Source organism: Eublepharis macularius, chromosome 15 (genome assembly GCF_028583425.1).
Source record: "Eublepharis macularius isolate TG4126 chromosome 15, MPM_Emac_v1.0, whole genome shotgun sequence".
Lineage (NCBI taxonomy): Eukaryota > Metazoa > Chordata > Lepidosauria > Squamata > Eublepharidae > Eublepharis > Eublepharis macularius.
The window spans coordinates 33,142,805-33,157,203 of NC_072804.1; the positions used below are offsets into that span (position 1 = coordinate 33,142,805).

General features: G+C 44.7%; 1 protein-coding gene across 3 annotated transcripts in view; it reads left to right on the top strand.

The window, feature by feature from the left end:
- The first annotated feature begins 12,531 nt into the window (after positions 1–12,531).
- MAP7D1 (MAP7 domain containing 1) overlaps positions 12,532–14,399 on the top strand; it is a 68,430-nt gene continuing 66,562 nt past the window's right edge. For all 3 annotated transcript variants that reach the window (XM_055000001.1, XM_055000002.1, XM_055000003.1), the window contains exon 1: positions 12,532–13,169. In XM_055000001.1, coding sequence (XP_054855976.1) covers positions 13,106–13,169 — 64 coding nt within the window. In that variant the 5' untranslated portion in view covers positions 12,532–13,105. The remainder of the gene's footprint in view (positions 13,170–14,399) is intronic.

The following is a 14,399-nucleotide window of genomic DNA, read 5'->3' on the forward strand; positions in this document are numbered from 1 at the left end:
GGCCGGAGGCCTGTAACAGAGTGAGATTGCTATTAAGGTTGACAAATTGTAAGCATGTAACTAAATAAACGCTACATAAACCAAAGGAATACCAAATAAATGAGACCCAGCCCTACACTAGGCATATGGCCCTTTCTAACACTCTGTTGTAGAAATCTCAGGCTGTAAATCTCTGAAGATTTGGTAGGGTGAAGGAGGAGATAAATTATTGGACCCAGCTCTGGGATACTACAAACTTTTATGAACTTGAGCAGATTCTCACACACAACATTCTAGGCTCCCTGGTGCATAAAGGGAGGGGAGTGTGTGATCTTTTTGGTTAATGTATGAAAATAACCCCCTTGGAGTTCCTTGGAGTAGTTTGTGTACTGTTGTGCCTGTTTTTTCTGCTTTCATGATCAGCACTAGCCACCTACTTTACTATTAAATATAGAAATTATTTTTAATATTGCTATACGCAGACAGATTTTTCTATTCCAGTTCTTCAACAACAGGCAACTGGAGTCTGTGCCTGTATGATTCCTGGGGGTGTCCATCTCCAGTCAGCTGTGGCAGAATTTAAGGCACCAACTTGTGTGTGCAATCACGCCTGGGTCTCAGGCAGCCATAGTTAACATCTTAGATTTGCTCAAAGTCAAAGTAAGTGCAGTTTGTTACTATGACTGCAACAGATTGATTCCCAGTTTTGTATGGGGTTAGGATTTGATGGGGAGGGGACAGCAGACAGCTTCCATCTTGAGCCAACTCAGCTATCGCTCCACAGCAACCCAGTTCCCATAATGCCTTGTGGCAGGTTTCCACAGTGATGCAGAGTCGGGGAGGTTTGGACGGCCACTGCAGGAAGACAGACATGCCCAGGCCCAAATCTCATCTCAGGCAGGTGTGAGTCAGAGTCGGAGGGCTTGCAGGTTGGATCATGCAAGACATGAGAGAAACATTCCTTGCCCCTGGTGGTGAAAAGACGGATGATGTCACATTGTGGGCAGCGGCATGACCTCAGGAATTACGATGATCTAGCAAAATGCTCGTCATTTTCGCAGGTGTGTGTGTGTGTGTATAGAAGACAAGTTTCTATTGGCAAAGGCTCTTGTAAGGTGAGGTGGACTTTGTATATTGCATGTGCCCGGCAGTGTCCTTTTCATTTGTGGCCAGGCTGCCTGGCAACAGAGCTGAAGTGTAGGGTTTGGGGGGAGGGGGGTAGATGGATAGACAGACCTGGCAAGAAATTTGGAGGCAGGGGGAGGGAGAGCATGAATAACAGTACTTTTTTCTGTCGTTGAGAAATACATCCTTCCTGGGTTGTGTGATCTGGCAACCATATTCAGACCAAACAGCTCTAGGGTTGCTGGCTACGAGGAGGGGGAAAGTATCCTGTTCCTTTAACGGGATGTTATTTACTAGGCAATATTACTTACTTTCATGCTCTGAAAAGCTTCAGCTGCCCATTTTCACACATTAAACCACCATTCAAGGGACAGGACATTTTTCTCCAGGCCTGTTGGCAACTCTTAAGTGACACACCTGAGCCAACCCTACATGTTATTAGGGGACATGCAGCCCAATCCATCAATGATTTCTCCATCTCCCAGTCACTCATTCTTCTGTCAGAACATATGGTAGTTATTCCCTTGAATGTCCACCTTCAAGGCTGCTTTTTAAAAACTGGCCCTGATTCTATTTCTTTTTGGTCCTGCTGCACCTATATCTTTAATAACAGCCTTAATTCCCAGACATTTTAGCTGGTGATGTTTTCCCTGCTGGAAAAATCTTACCGGTACTAAATTCCTGGGAACTGGGCTGCTGTCATAAGTACAACAGCAAATCTGGTAAAAAAAAATTGGCAGTTATGAATAAATAGATTTTCCTCAATAAGTGCTCTCGTATTGGCCTAGATAAGGCACAAGCCTATTGCTAGCGCTATAAAACTGAGTCCGGTGCTTCTTCACGCCCCTCGTTGGACTGGTTATAGAGCCCAGCTAGTACAGATATGGAAAAATCCCACATTAGGATCTTGCAATTTTTTTAAGTGGAGCTGCTAATTAACTTTTAAAAAAGGGAAGATCCTTTCATGTATCATACCGCTCATCCTAGTTTGGCCCTTGGTCCTATTGTGGGCCCTGCTAGAGCTTTGCCACATCCAGGGGTGCGTGGGAACAGGGCAGCACATTATTTCAGTTAAGGTCCGTTTTTTTAAGCTGGAGGTGGTGGAACTCAGTGGGTTGCCTTCAGAGAAAATGGCCACATGGCTGGTGGCCCCGCCCCCTGATCTCCAGACAGAGGGGAGTTTCGATTGCCCTCCGCGCCACTAAACTCCCATCTGTCTGGAGATCAGGGGGCGGAGCCACCAGCCATGTGACCATTTTCAAGAGGTTCCAGAACTCCGTTCCCCCGCGTTCCCCCTGAAAAAAAAACCCTGAGGGGCAGAAATGTAGAGTGAGTCACACAAGCTCTCTTTGTATGCATCGAGGCTGCAGGTAGGGTGACCCCCGGCTACGTCAGGATACTGCCTGGAAGCAGCCGGTGAACAGGATTTCTACAGTGACAAGAGAACTGATCAAGTTTTTTTCCCCTGTAGATTGATTTCCTGCCCTACCTCATCTCGGAAGCAGTTGTCCTCTTGAGACTTATGGAAAAATCCATGAGTTAATTATGATATAGCTCCAGGATATCACGTGAGATGCAGAGGCAGCTATATGGCAAGGTCAGCCCTGCCTGAGATGTGGGTAGTGAATATGCAGATCTTGTGAGTGTGATCTGCATTGTATAGTGCAGGGCGGGGGGGGTGGGGGAGACAGAAACCTTAACTAGAAAGCTCTCCGATGCCCAGAAAAAAGAATTCTACCAGATGTGGCCTCTCGCTCCACCTTAGCTCTATGAAAGGGGAAAGTGCATCTGGCAAGTGGCAACATTCTCTAAATGAAAAGCTAACTTTAGAGGCCTACATGGAACATGAAGGTTCAATACTTTATTAGACAGTTTATATATTTATTTATTCATTTGCTTAATTTACAGTCCACTATTCTCTCTCAGATTCAAGGCAGATTACCCAGTGACCAATAATGCAATAAGGACATTATAATGCAATTAAAAGGCAGATGACACAATTAAAAATGAAGCAAACAAGGATAACAAAAACAATCAACAGAGCAATGACGCTAGAGTGCAAGTTTACCAACAACACATTCCAAACTGTACAGAATATAAATGAATAATACTGTGAACTACCTAAAATTTCACAAACATTACTACTGCCCTATTGAGAGCTTGACCTTGAGAGCTGTATGTAGGAGGGGGACCTTGAGAGCTGTACTTAGTATGACACAGGATGGAATTGAAAAGTCAACCCTTTAAGTGTTTCTTTTTTAATGTAAAAGGACAGCACCAGAGAGAAAATATAAGAAAGTATGATCTTGTTATTTCCACCCTATGCAGTATATTTATTTCAGTTTCCCATTCATTGCAATTGGGGTTAAAAATTACCCCAATGCCATTTATGTTACAATTTGCCCCCCCCCCCCAAAAATTACAAGCAGTGTGTGTGTGTGTTCAATTGACCTCATTAAGGTTGAGAAATTTGTAGAATCTGGAGCTACAGAAGGTTGAAAATGTTTTATCAAAAAAACTTCACTCCATTTCTAGTGGCCATTTTAACACCTCTTTTTAATAATCAGGGTTAGATCCAGCAATCCATTGGCAGAAGGCGCTGACAGTTGGAGATTTATCCACTTTCCTCTTCCCTAGCAGGGCCATGGGTCAAAGACAAGAGTATTTACTTTGCATGCAGAAGGTCACAGGTTCAATCCCTGATATCTGTAGGAGTATTAGAAGACGCGAAAGACCTCTGCTGAAGACCATGGAGAGCGGCTGCCAGTCAGAGTAGACAATACTGACCTTGGTAGGCCAAAGGTCTTATTATGTGGTGGTGGTGAAGGTAGTTGAGTCATAGCTGATTTATGGCGAACCCTGGTGGGGTTTTCACAGCAAGAGACTAACAGATGTGGTTTGCGTTGCTTACCTCTGCAACCCTGGTCTTTGTTGGAGGTCTCCCATCCAATTACTAACCAAGAGCAACCCTGTTTAGCTTCTGAGATCTGACAATATCAGGCTTACCTGGGCTATCCAGGTCAGGACAGCCTTTGGCAGCCATATTTGCTCGCTTCAACCCAGTGCTTTTTTTCTGCTAAAAAGATGCTGGTACTCATATAATTTCTACCAATTCCCTCCTCAGGACTTGGGAGATCTCTGAATAAAGGTGCAGGTATTCAGCCCTGCTCCCCACCTCAGGGAAGTTGGTTCCCAAGACTGTGAGACCTACATGGAGTAAGAACCAAGGAGTAAGATAAGGCAAACTACATCTAAAGGAATGTTTCTCAAGCATCTTGAAGTGGAACCCTCTTCTAAATTCACTGTACTTTGCATTTTATTCTTCATTTTTAATATTATATAACTATATAGCATCACCAAGCAACCAGTTATATATATATTTTTGGCCATCTTGTAAATTATGGCTTTCGTCACACGGGCCCTTATTTCGTCAGTTTTGCACTAGAAATTGTTTCTTCTGTTATCGTTATTAGACTGGATTCTCCCATCTTTTGATGACTGCTTGCAATTCCAGTCAGTCACATTAAAAGGGAAAAGTGCAATTTGACAGTCAGTCAAAGTGCCCCTGGAAACGGGGCCCTAAAAATCCCGCTCTTTTTTTAAAAAAATTTTTTTTGCATATTTGCGCTATATCACTCTTCTATTATACCAATGTTGTGCTGGGCCAACCCAAAAGCCAACTGTGATAGGTAGCAGAGGTATCCCGCCCATGGCAGAATAGTGCTATAGCGCTATAAGGCTGACTTTTTTTTAAAAAAAATTACTATGAGGCTTAATTGCGGGTCACACTGGGGCTTGTGGGAGTGTAGGGCAGGAGAATCAGTGTTAGGTGAGACAGATGATCGGGGAGAGTGAGCGTTTTGGTGTTGCAAAGCGTTCATAGTCGATCCAGGACATTCACATGGAAGTGGATAAAGATGACATAAAGAGTCACAAAGCGTGAATTGGGGAGAATGGCGAAATCACAAGAGAGACGGAATAAGGTGAGCATTCAGCGGGAGATGGCACTAGTTTGGCACTAAATTTATGGCCGTGTGATGACGGCCTATGTCCTGGCAGACCCAGAATTTCCATAAAGCCTCCCAGATTCTCTCCACCCTTTTCTTCCCTTCTGGCCTTGCAACCCACCTGTGAGAGAGCTGAGAGTTGCAACCCACTATCTGAGAAATGCTGCTTACAGGGTTTGAGAGAACAGGAGCCATAAGCTGTTGGTAGGAAGGAAGTGGCTAGGCAAAAGATGGAGCTCCAAGGGCACAAGGTTGCCAGGTGATGAGGGGACTTCGCCAGTTCATAGTTCCATCTGTCCTTGCTAGCATTGTGATCCTGAAATCCCAAATGGCTAACAAGGCCAAGAATGGGGTGGAGAGGGAAGCAAAATGTCACTCATCACATGGAACAAATCAGCCAGTTCTTCAGCTACAGACTTCTGCTTTGAAGAAATGTCAAACTCTTACCAGATGATCAGTGTGTATGTGTTGGGTTTGGGAGACAAATGAAAATTCCAGATGTTGGGAAGGGGCAAAGCAAAGTGTGGGAATATACTTACTTCCTTGGCTAAAATAATCAACTATATCCTTGTGCGGGAGGCAGACACAAATTGAATAGATTTGCTAGGTGCTGGGTGTCTTAAATTTTTTTAAACAATTGTTGTACTTTGTGATATACCACATTATTTTCAGATATGATAAATCCCACTGGTAAAGAATTTAACACTTTATGAACTTGGGTAGTGAAATGAATGAGTAAGAATAATCAAAAAGAGAATTTAAAAATATTCAGGGGGATCAAATTGCTCTTTGGATCCACGGGGGAGTGTTCCCAGTTTCAAAGCATCATGGCACACACACACCCCACCAAAAACTCGCCATCATGGTGGACTTTTTTGGTTCAGGAACTCCCATTGTCTCCTTAAAATGGTACAGATCCCTTTTGTCCATTTACTACTGAGTGGAGCAGGCCTGTCTCATTAAGGGGAATTGGGTTTCACTCTGACCTGCTTCTCTGACTACAACATTCTCCTGGCACTGAGTCAGAGAGGCAAACAGACTGGATAGAGTTTCACAGGCAATCTTTTCTCCACAGCAAAAGTTCATTGGGAAGGGCTCTGGCTACCCAGCAGAAACAGGAACCGGGCATACTGGCCCTTTGAGCTGCACTTAGGAGTGCCCACTCCAGTTTGGGAAATTCCTGGAAATTTGAGGGTACAGCATGGAGAAGGCAGAGTTTGGGGAGGGGGGAAGGACCTCAGCAGGATATAATGTCTAGGGTTACCAGCCTCCAGGTAGTGGCTGGAGATCTCCCGGAATTACAACTGGTCTCCAGGCCCCAGAGATCAGTTCACCGGGAGAAAATGGCTACTTTTGGGGGTGGACTCTATGGAATTATGCCATGCCAAGGTCCTTTCCCTCCCCAAACCCCACTTTCTCCAGGTTTCTCCAGGTTTCACCCCCCCCCCCCCCAGATCTCCAGAAATTTCCCAACTTGGAGCTGGCAACCCTAATAATGCCAGAGAGTCCATCCTCCAAAGCAGCCATTTTTTTCCTGGGGAATTGATCTGTGTAGTCTTGAAATATGTTGTAATTCCAAAAGATCTCCAGTCCACACCTGGAAACTGGCAACCATACTTGCCCCTCCAAAATGCAAGAGGCACATCCAGACCTTTAGACTCTCAGCTGCCCAGTTTCTGTTTCACACGTGCCAAGACTGGAATGCAGTGGACTCTCGAAAGCTTATATCCTGAAAACCTTGTGGGTCTTTAAGGTGCCACGGCACTCAAATCTTGCTGTTCTGCTGCAGACCATCATGACCTACCTTAAACTTCTTCACACATAAATGTTAAAAACACAAAAATAGGCCTGGAGGGGGGGAAACCCTGCCCCTTTAATACAGGCACAGTGTGCGTGGACCTGGGCAACTGAAGCTATCCCTGTCATGGAGGTAACCAGTGTCACCTGGTAAAGAACATCTCATTCAGCCTCTATTAAAGGAACAGGACACCTTTTTCCCTCCAGGGCTGTGGGCAACCTGATACAAAAACCCTGCAAGGAAGAAGAAAAAAGGAAACGGTTTTCTTAAGCTTACTCGCCCATTCCAAGAGTTTCTGTGCTCTAAGAAACAAGCCTGACACCGAGACAGCAGGGCTGTCCATCCATGGTTGGGTGCAAGATAGATCTTAAATGTGTAGGGCTGCCACATTTTACCACCTTTGCTCCTCTAGCAAGAATGTGAGACACAGAAAATGAACAGGCAAGGCTTTGCCTGGCGATGGGGAAAGCCTTAGCTGCTAGACTTCTGCCTGCCAAGCTCTTAAAGGCACCAGAAAAGGGCTGCTAAAAAGATGGCAGCTCTGAACTCTCCACGGCCACGGAAACCTGGATGGCAATCCTAATCCTGTGTCTGGAAAGTCGTTGAGCCTCGATTTAGAATGTGCTGCCGCCAATCAGGACGGGGTTAATGCCACCCCTGCAGAAAGAACCAGCTGGTGTGGGTGCTGACAGCCAACAACATAAGCGCAGGTGCCAAGAAAAGGCAGGGATTGCAGTAGCTAGCCTATAAATCCCCCCAAGACATTTCTAACGTGTCCCTTGAAAAGTTTCAGAAGGAAGTTGGGCTGAGCAGAGTGAGCTGTGGCTTGCAAATGCCTCGAAGCCACCAGTGTTGCCAACTCTTGATGAGTGGCCCTGGTCCTAAGCCTTGAATCACAGAGATAAAACAGGCAAAGACTTTCCCGTCCTGTTGAGCTCTATGTCAGGGAAAACAGCATGTACCAAATTGGGTCTAGTCACAGAAGAGGGTAACCCTAAAGAGACACAGAGCCAGGCCTTGCTGTGTCGGGGCTCCTTAAAACGGGCATCTTTGCCCAGCCCCATCTCAGTCAATGTGGATTCTGTACCTGGGGACACGAATCTGTGTCATACGGATGACACATCCTTTTTGTTTCTCTCTGCTGCTTCCCAGAGGAACTTCCAGAGCATGCCAGCTCATCTGTGCTCCGCCGTGCCTTTCCTCTGAATCACTTCTGGGCACCCCTGATTAGACCAGGGCTAGAGGTACTGAAGACCTGTTTGGCTGTTGTGTTTGGAAATCATCCCAGCAGGCTTTAGGGAAGTGCCTGTTGATGGGGAACTTGTATGAGACTTCTGCTTTGGGAATAATGTTCTTTAAAAAGCATCTCTGCCACAACCTCACCAAGTGGCCTTGTTCATGCCTTTTAATTTCACATCTTCAGACCTTTCCCCATCTGCAAAAGGAGGAGGCACAGACCTACCCTATATGGTTGTTGTAAGTTGTACGGTGACGATTTATAACGAGATTAAACACTAATGCATATAAATGTTTTGGACTCTCAGCTGTTCCACTTCAACTAGGCTCTGGACCTGATGCTGGCTGCTGGGAGTCCACTTGCTCTGCACCAGCAAGAAATACGATTTCCTCTGTCCCACTTGCACACATCACTTCCCCCTTAATTGTGTCCCAAAGGCATTGACCAGCAAGAATCTCTCCCCCTCTATTACATGGGAACTGGCACTAAACTGCCCTGATTGCATTTTGAATTGCACTTTCCAGAAAAATCTATTTCTCCTCTGCATATTTCATTCCCACCTCTCATTGCTTATTCTTTCCATTGCAAGATAACAGGATCAGAATGATAAAGCCATTCCAGCAGATGACCAAGTAGATCCTCTCTTGGTTCCAGTGATATATGCCCTTCATCTAAGGTTGCCAACTTCGACTTGAGAAATTCCTGGAGATTTAGGGGCAGAGGCTGAGGAGATTGGAAGTGGGGGAGGGAGCACAATAGAGAAGTGATGCCATAGATTCCAGCCTCCAAAGCTGTCATTTCCTTCAGGGGATCTGATCTCTGAAATCTGGAGATCAATTAGAATTCTGGGGAATCTCCAGGTCTCACCTAAAGGTTGGCAACCCTATCTGGAATTCTGTGGTAATTTCCCTTTTTAAAAGCCATTGAAGATATAGATCCAGAGGAGTTAGCCGTGTTAGTCTGTAGTAGCAAAACAGAACAGAGTCCAGTAGCACCTTTAAGACTAACCAACTTTACAGTAGCATAAGCTTTTGAGAACCACAGTTCTCTTTGTCAGATGCATTTGATGAAGGGAACTGTGGTTCTTGAAAGCTTATGCTACAGTAAAGTTGGTTAGTCCTAAAGGTGCTACTGGACTCTTTTCTATTGAAGACATAAATGCCAATGCTGATGTTAATAATAATGCCCATTTATCTAGAGCTTTGGGAAGTATTCACTGGACACCATTTTCACACACACCCCACCCCTCAAGTTCGCCTTTTGCATTTCCGATGCCTTTAGGCCCAAAGTTTAATAAAATCATATTTTTAAAACTTTGAAGTGTCTTTTAAACAAAACATTCAGGTTCTCCTATACAGGAGGAAAGAAAAACAAATTTGGGGGAAGCAGCAGGTTTAAGAGAGGGGAAGGATGATGGGAAAGAAACATGCAGGCCTTTTGAATCAAAGATAGCTTGCTGCGCTCTTACAAGAGTCTGAGTTTGGTTTTTTGTTCTTCTCAAGGCAGAATGTAATTGTCCTGTCAAGGTCACAGATCTTAGGACAGGTTAGGCCGTTGTCTGTGTTTAAATCCTAGGGTATACAAACCGACAACTGACTTATGGCAACCCCAGCAAGGAGCTTTCAAGACAAGCGAGAAGCAGAAGTAGTTTGCCGTGGCCTTCCTCTGCAGAGTCTTCCTTGGTGGTCTTCCACCATGCTTAGCTTCTCAGATGTGACGAGACTGGGCTATACCATGCTGCCTTCACTTCCCCTGGGATATATCCATCTCCTTAAAACTCAAGCTATTACAAGTTCCAGGAGGACTGAGTTAGGCCTGAGAGGCAGAGAGGCTTTTAAGTAATCTCTCCCCACCAGGCATTCTAGTTGATGACAGCAGTGTTCTGGGTCTGAAAAAGAATCCTTGGAGCTGCCATTCCTGCTCCATTGCCCCCCTTGAGGCATAAGGTATTTAGAGCATGCATTGATTGCATGGACAGTGAGAAATATTTCTCTTCTTGCATAACAATTGAGCTGGAGCGCATCAACTGAAATTGCTTGGCTACCAGAAAGGACCGTTCTTCATACAATAATTGGCTGTGGCTAGCTAAAACTGATAAAGTGAGATGAGAAAAATGCATGGAGGATAGGTCTCTCTGTGGCTATTAGCCATCATAGATGAATGGAACTTCCATAATCAGAGGCAGTTTACCTGTTGAGAGCAGTGGCTAAAGGGCAAATGGAGGAAAGGGCCGGTCTCGAAGCCTTGCTTGTGGGCTTTCAAAGGCTAGCCACTGTTGGAAACAGATTGCTGGGTTAGATAATGGTCTGATCTGGCACAATTCTTCTTAAACTTGCCCTCTGACCAGCTTGAGATTAATGCACATCTCTTCTGCAGCTCTTTTGTGAATTAACTAGGCAAATAGCTGTCTCAACTGGACCAGGCCCAAGCAGCTCTACACAGAAGTAAGTCCCATGTTTTTCAATAGGACTAATTTCCAGGAAAGTGTCTTTAGGATTGCAGCCTAATGGTGCCATCCTAAACCAAGTTAGCCGTGTTAGTCTGTAATAGCAAAATAGTAAAGAGTCCAGTAGCACCTTTAAGACTAACCAACTTTATTGTAGCATAAGCTTTCGAGAGTCACAGCTCTCTTCATCAGATGCATGATGAAGAGAGCTGTGGCTCTCGAAAGCTTATGCTACAATAAAGTTGGTTAGTCTTAAAGGTGCTACTGGACTCTTTACTATCCTAAAATAAGTTACACCTTTCTAAGTCCATTGGTTGTAAATCTACTTAGGACTCCACTGTTAGTTTCTGTGTGGTAATGTAGGATTAGTTTAAGGCTACCCCACAGAGCTATTGTGAGGATATTGTGATTTGATACCAGCAGAATGGTTTTTTTGGTCTCAATGCAACTGGCACATTGCAATTAATGTGACTATTCAACATAAAATCTGTAAAGCACTTTTTTCTATTTAAAATAGTATATAAAGAATTCATAATACCAAGCCTACTAGTCCTAAACTCTTCAGGTAGGGTAAACTATAAATAGAAGTAGGTAGATGGATAGACTCTGGAAGCGATCCTATTCAGAAGCGTCCCATTTTATTCAACAGGCTGTCTCCCTGGAAATGTTTGCAGCTTCAGACCCTAGGGTTCATTCACTTGGCCAGTTAGTAGAAAAAGTTAAAAAGTCACATACATGTAAATAAATATTTTTATTTCTATCCCTTTCTACAAGACCCCCTTTTAAAAGAAATTCTGGATCTGTCATATCAATAATTAATATAAATGGTTTTATCCTTCTGGGGAAGGGGACAACATGTATGGCTGAGACAAAATGTCTTTACGTCAATTAATATGAAAAACGTCCTGCTACAGTGCAAGAGCACTCAGTGTATGCTCAGAGACACTATATTCTGAAGTCCACTCATAAACATAGAAGCCTGTTTCCCTATATTATATTATGATCCTATTGCAGCTTCTATATTTTATTCATTTATTTTTACACTCTTGGTTGTGTTGGGTTTTCATTAAGGTTTTTTTTAAATGCTTTTAAAAATAAAACAAATAGCATCTGCTGGAGTCTTTTCATTTCTTTAAATGTGAACTTTAAACAAAATTCTGATAGATTTTTATCGATGACGTCATCAACTGCCCCACTGTTTTTTTTTTCCGGAGGGAATAAATGAAAATGAATAAATGAAACTTTGTTCATCAGATCAGAAAGAGAGAAGCATAAGAAATGGGGGGAGGGAGAACCAAACCCGGAGAGGGGGGAAGCCAGCTGTTGCATTGGAAAGAGGCAGTTGGAGGGTCTTTGGGAAGAAGAGGAGTAGAAAGAAGAACCCCCACCTCTAACTAATGCATTATGTTGAGTAAAGGCTGTGTGTGATGCAGACCCCCGAATCTTTACAAAACACACAGACACACTTCAGGCCTGGAAATCCCCCCTCCCGCCAGCAAACAGGGTTGGGTCTTCTCCTCCCATCCTCCATGCCCTTCCCTGGCCATTCACCCCCCGCTTTTTGTGCTAAATGAGTCACCCGTTCAGCTGCTAGGCAAAGAATCTAACTTTCCCTACATAGCCTCACCATGTTCATGGCTGAGACCAAGAGGAAGAGGCATAGAGGGGGAGATTGCCAATCTGTACTTCCCAAACTTCCTTTTTTTAAAATAAGAAATAAAGTTTGCATATTACAGAGCTATCAAACTGTTGCAAAACTAACCCCCTATCCACCCTCCCAAGCATATCATGCACCTCTTTTAATGCCCTGAGAGGAAGGCGAATTGGAGAGACTGTAAATCTCTTTGGATGATCCCAACCTCCCCCCTCTACCTTGCCATGGTTTCCTCCTGCTTCCGAGGCTAGGCCAGTAGTCGAAGACTGTACAATAGTTCAGATTCTCTGGTCTCTTTGCAATATCAGCTGCTCCAACGAAGCAACTGGAGGCGGGGGGTGGCTGGATTGATGATTCTCTGTGTGTGTGTTTTTTTTTAATTTATTGCTTTGATTCTTTCCTTCCTCTTTGGAAAGTTTTGCTGCTTCCAGATTCCAACAGCCTTGGAAAAACTATAGAAGATTTTTAGGAGGGAGAGGGGCTCTTTCGTTCCCCAGGATTTTTGAATTTGGAGAGGAGATTTTTTTAAACAATTTTTTTTTGCACCGTTGTGTTTTAGGAGAGCCTTCCCTCTATGTTCTCAGTCTGAGCAAATTTGTGCTCCCTCCCCTTCCCCGGTGGAAACTGAAAGCATCTTCTTCATATAAGAAGAATGAACCCACAAGGAAAAGAAGAAAGGCCGTGATATATATAATATATATTTAAAACCTACCTATATAGATTTTTTTATTCTTCTAATTTAATTTTTTTAAAGTAGAGGTCGGGAGAGGGAATAATAAACAGGAGGCAGAAAGACAGAAGAAATCACAGCCATCCTCACTCCACCCCACCCCACCCCACCCCCCCAAAAGGAAGCGCCATGGAGAAGAAGGAAGCGGTGGGCAAGGCCGCTGCTGTGAAGCAACAGCCGGGCGATCTTCAAGGTAAATATTTGTGCTGCTAAGGAGCCCTTTTAGAGGATGATGTTGCGAATTGTTGCGGGGGGGGGCGGTGAGAGAGGGGAGGGGAGGGGAGGGGAGAGCAGACGGTCTTGGTTTCCCTCCAGATCTGGGAGTGGGGGGTGGGATGTCTGCTACTGCGGCAAGTTGAGGAACAGCCTTTTTACGCTACCCGCCCCCCCCCCCAGTATGAACTCATCCACTGGTCATTGTGTGGAAGTGCGCCTGTGAGGCTGGGGAAGCTGTTAGAATCTGCAGGGCTTGGGGGAAAGTCTTGGGCTGGTGGCTGGATGCTCAGATGGGTTTAACTTGGGGCAGGGGGGTGTTACTGATGCTTATTCTCTTTCCTAGCAGCAAGGGGCATAGACGAACGCACACCCCCTGCATTATCTTGGACCACAGCAGCAGGGGTTGTCTGGCCTTCTCTGGGTCATGGATGGGGGGCGGTATAAATAACCCTCTGTCCCAAATCCTACCCAACCCCAGACTGGCATTTTTTAACAGCTGCTTTGGGGGAGGCAATCCAGCCCTGAAGACCGGCAGCCCCCTTTTCTGGGTGACCTGGGAGCTCACCCCCCCTCCTCCCATCATTGGTGCAACAGTGGGCCACATTCAGATGGACCAGAGGCTTTTTAGGCCTGTTTCCATTCTCATCTGCGCCACTGGGAATTCACTGGGGGAGGACAGAGTCAAAGGGAAGAGGCCGGGTCAAATAATAAACTGCATATTAGTGCTATTGAGGGGGGAGGCTAATCTCCAGTTTAGTGGCTGTTCCCCCCACCCCGGAGATAGCTGGCAGAATGCAGCCTGCCAGACTTCGCTGTCCCTACCAGTAAAGTTTGTCCCCATCTTATCTGTCTTGTATTTATGTATTTTGGCAATTTTTCCTCCAGACACAAATATTCCGCTGGTTTGTGAGGGTCAAGCCCTGGTTCTCTTGGACACTCTGGTTACTCATAGCAGACATGTGTGTGTGTGGTTCTGTTCTAAATTTGGATCTTTTTAATTCCATAGTTATTTTTTTTTAAATAGTATTGCTTTTTGGATCTGTGCTTTTGCTTTTGAGATCTCTTGGAAGCCTCATTGACCCCAGGCTTAAAGTTCCTTTGGAAACTCCTAGGTTTTCTTTGTCCTCAGTCATTTCGGGACTTTTAAAAAAAAGCATGACAGCTGTTTCGAAATCAAACCAACAGGCCCCTGTGTTGAAAATCTCAT